The sequence below is a fragment of the Penaeus monodon genome, chromosome 34, assembly GCF_015228065.2.
Source record: "Penaeus monodon isolate SGIC_2016 chromosome 34, NSTDA_Pmon_1, whole genome shotgun sequence".
Classification (NCBI taxonomy): Eukaryota; Metazoa; Arthropoda; class Malacostraca; order Decapoda; family Penaeidae; genus Penaeus; species Penaeus monodon.
The window spans coordinates 8363852-8364983 of record NC_051419.1 but is presented as its reverse complement, the minus strand read 5'-3'; the positions used below and the strand labels follow the sequence as shown (position 1 = coordinate 8364983).

Genomic DNA, 1132 nt, shown 5'->3' with positions numbered 1-1132 from the left:
CACTGTCCTTTTTTTTTGGACATTTGCTCTCCCCTTTTTTCCATCTTTTGTATCTGCTTTGTTTGTGTGTGTATGATCTCTCTTCCTTTTTTTATTGTTCTTTGAATTCCTCTTTACCCGATGTATTTTGATGATCTCTTTATTCTCTGAAGGCCATTTTCCTAACTTAATAGACCCTTTCTAGTATCGGAGTCTCTGCTTTGCCAGGTGCGTCTTGAACTACACAGGTAAGGAAGGTCTTTCGAAAGGTAAGTTTCTTTCCCCTTAATTCAGTGAGGTAAGTGATGACTGCTATCCCTTGCCTTTCGCTTCTCCGTGTAGTGCGTCTCTCCATTTGCCTTCAAGTAGTGACTTAGATGAAGGTAAGTAGTAGCAAAGGTTGTTAGTTGATAGATGTTGTAATGGCAGGTAAGCTTAATCTAAGAGATATCAGGTAAGGTATTATGCCATATAAAAGAGAATTGCCTTAGAAAAAAATAAAAAATAAAAGTATAGTAGCTGGCTTTCCTTTCCTTTCCTTAGTATTGTGTAGCCTCTTTGTGCTTTCTACGGTGAGTAAATTGCTTTCGTAGTTTTGTTCTGACCGTTCTGACCGAGTCTTTTGAAGGCCGATGAAACAAATTTGTTAAAAGCATCTGTCACATGAGCTCTCTGTTATTTCATTTTTGTCCTTTGAACCTTTCTGCATGTGGAACACGATTCATTGCACCTTGAGGTCGTAATTTGTCATTGTGCGTAGGTCAGAAAATAGTAGTTCTAGCCAGAAAATTATTAAGGTACTTTTACGAAATAACAAAATTACATAAAATGAGTTCTTCCTCTCTCTGTCCTCTTCAGGTAAAAACATATTCTTTTTTTGTAATAAATAACCAATTCTCTTTTTACAGGAGTTTATACATAATATATACATTTCTCCTACGACTTCTAATGAGTAAATCCTACACGCAGGACCTCTGTGATGCCTTCATATCAGCCCACGAGTACACCTTCTACCTGTCCTACGCACCGAAGATCCTTATGGCTCTCACCATTTCCGCGTTTGATGAAGGATACACCAAGGTGGCCGTCTGGCTTAACGACATGGGTAAGGATGGCAGAATGTTTCTATTTTCTTTTCTTTTTAACACATACG

General features: G+C 38.1%; 1 protein-coding gene across 1 annotated transcript in view; it reads left to right on the top strand.

Moving 5' to 3' along the window:
- The window catches only part of LOC119594567 (anoctamin-8-like), a gene marked incomplete in the record, with an annotated part of 84413 nt that overhangs the window by 67900 nt on the left and 15381 nt on the right, over window positions 1-1132 (top strand). Inside the window, 1 exon segment of the mRNA XM_037943602.1 lies at window positions 949-1084. Within this exon segment, the coding sequence (XP_037799530.1) occupies window positions 949-1084 (136 nt within the window).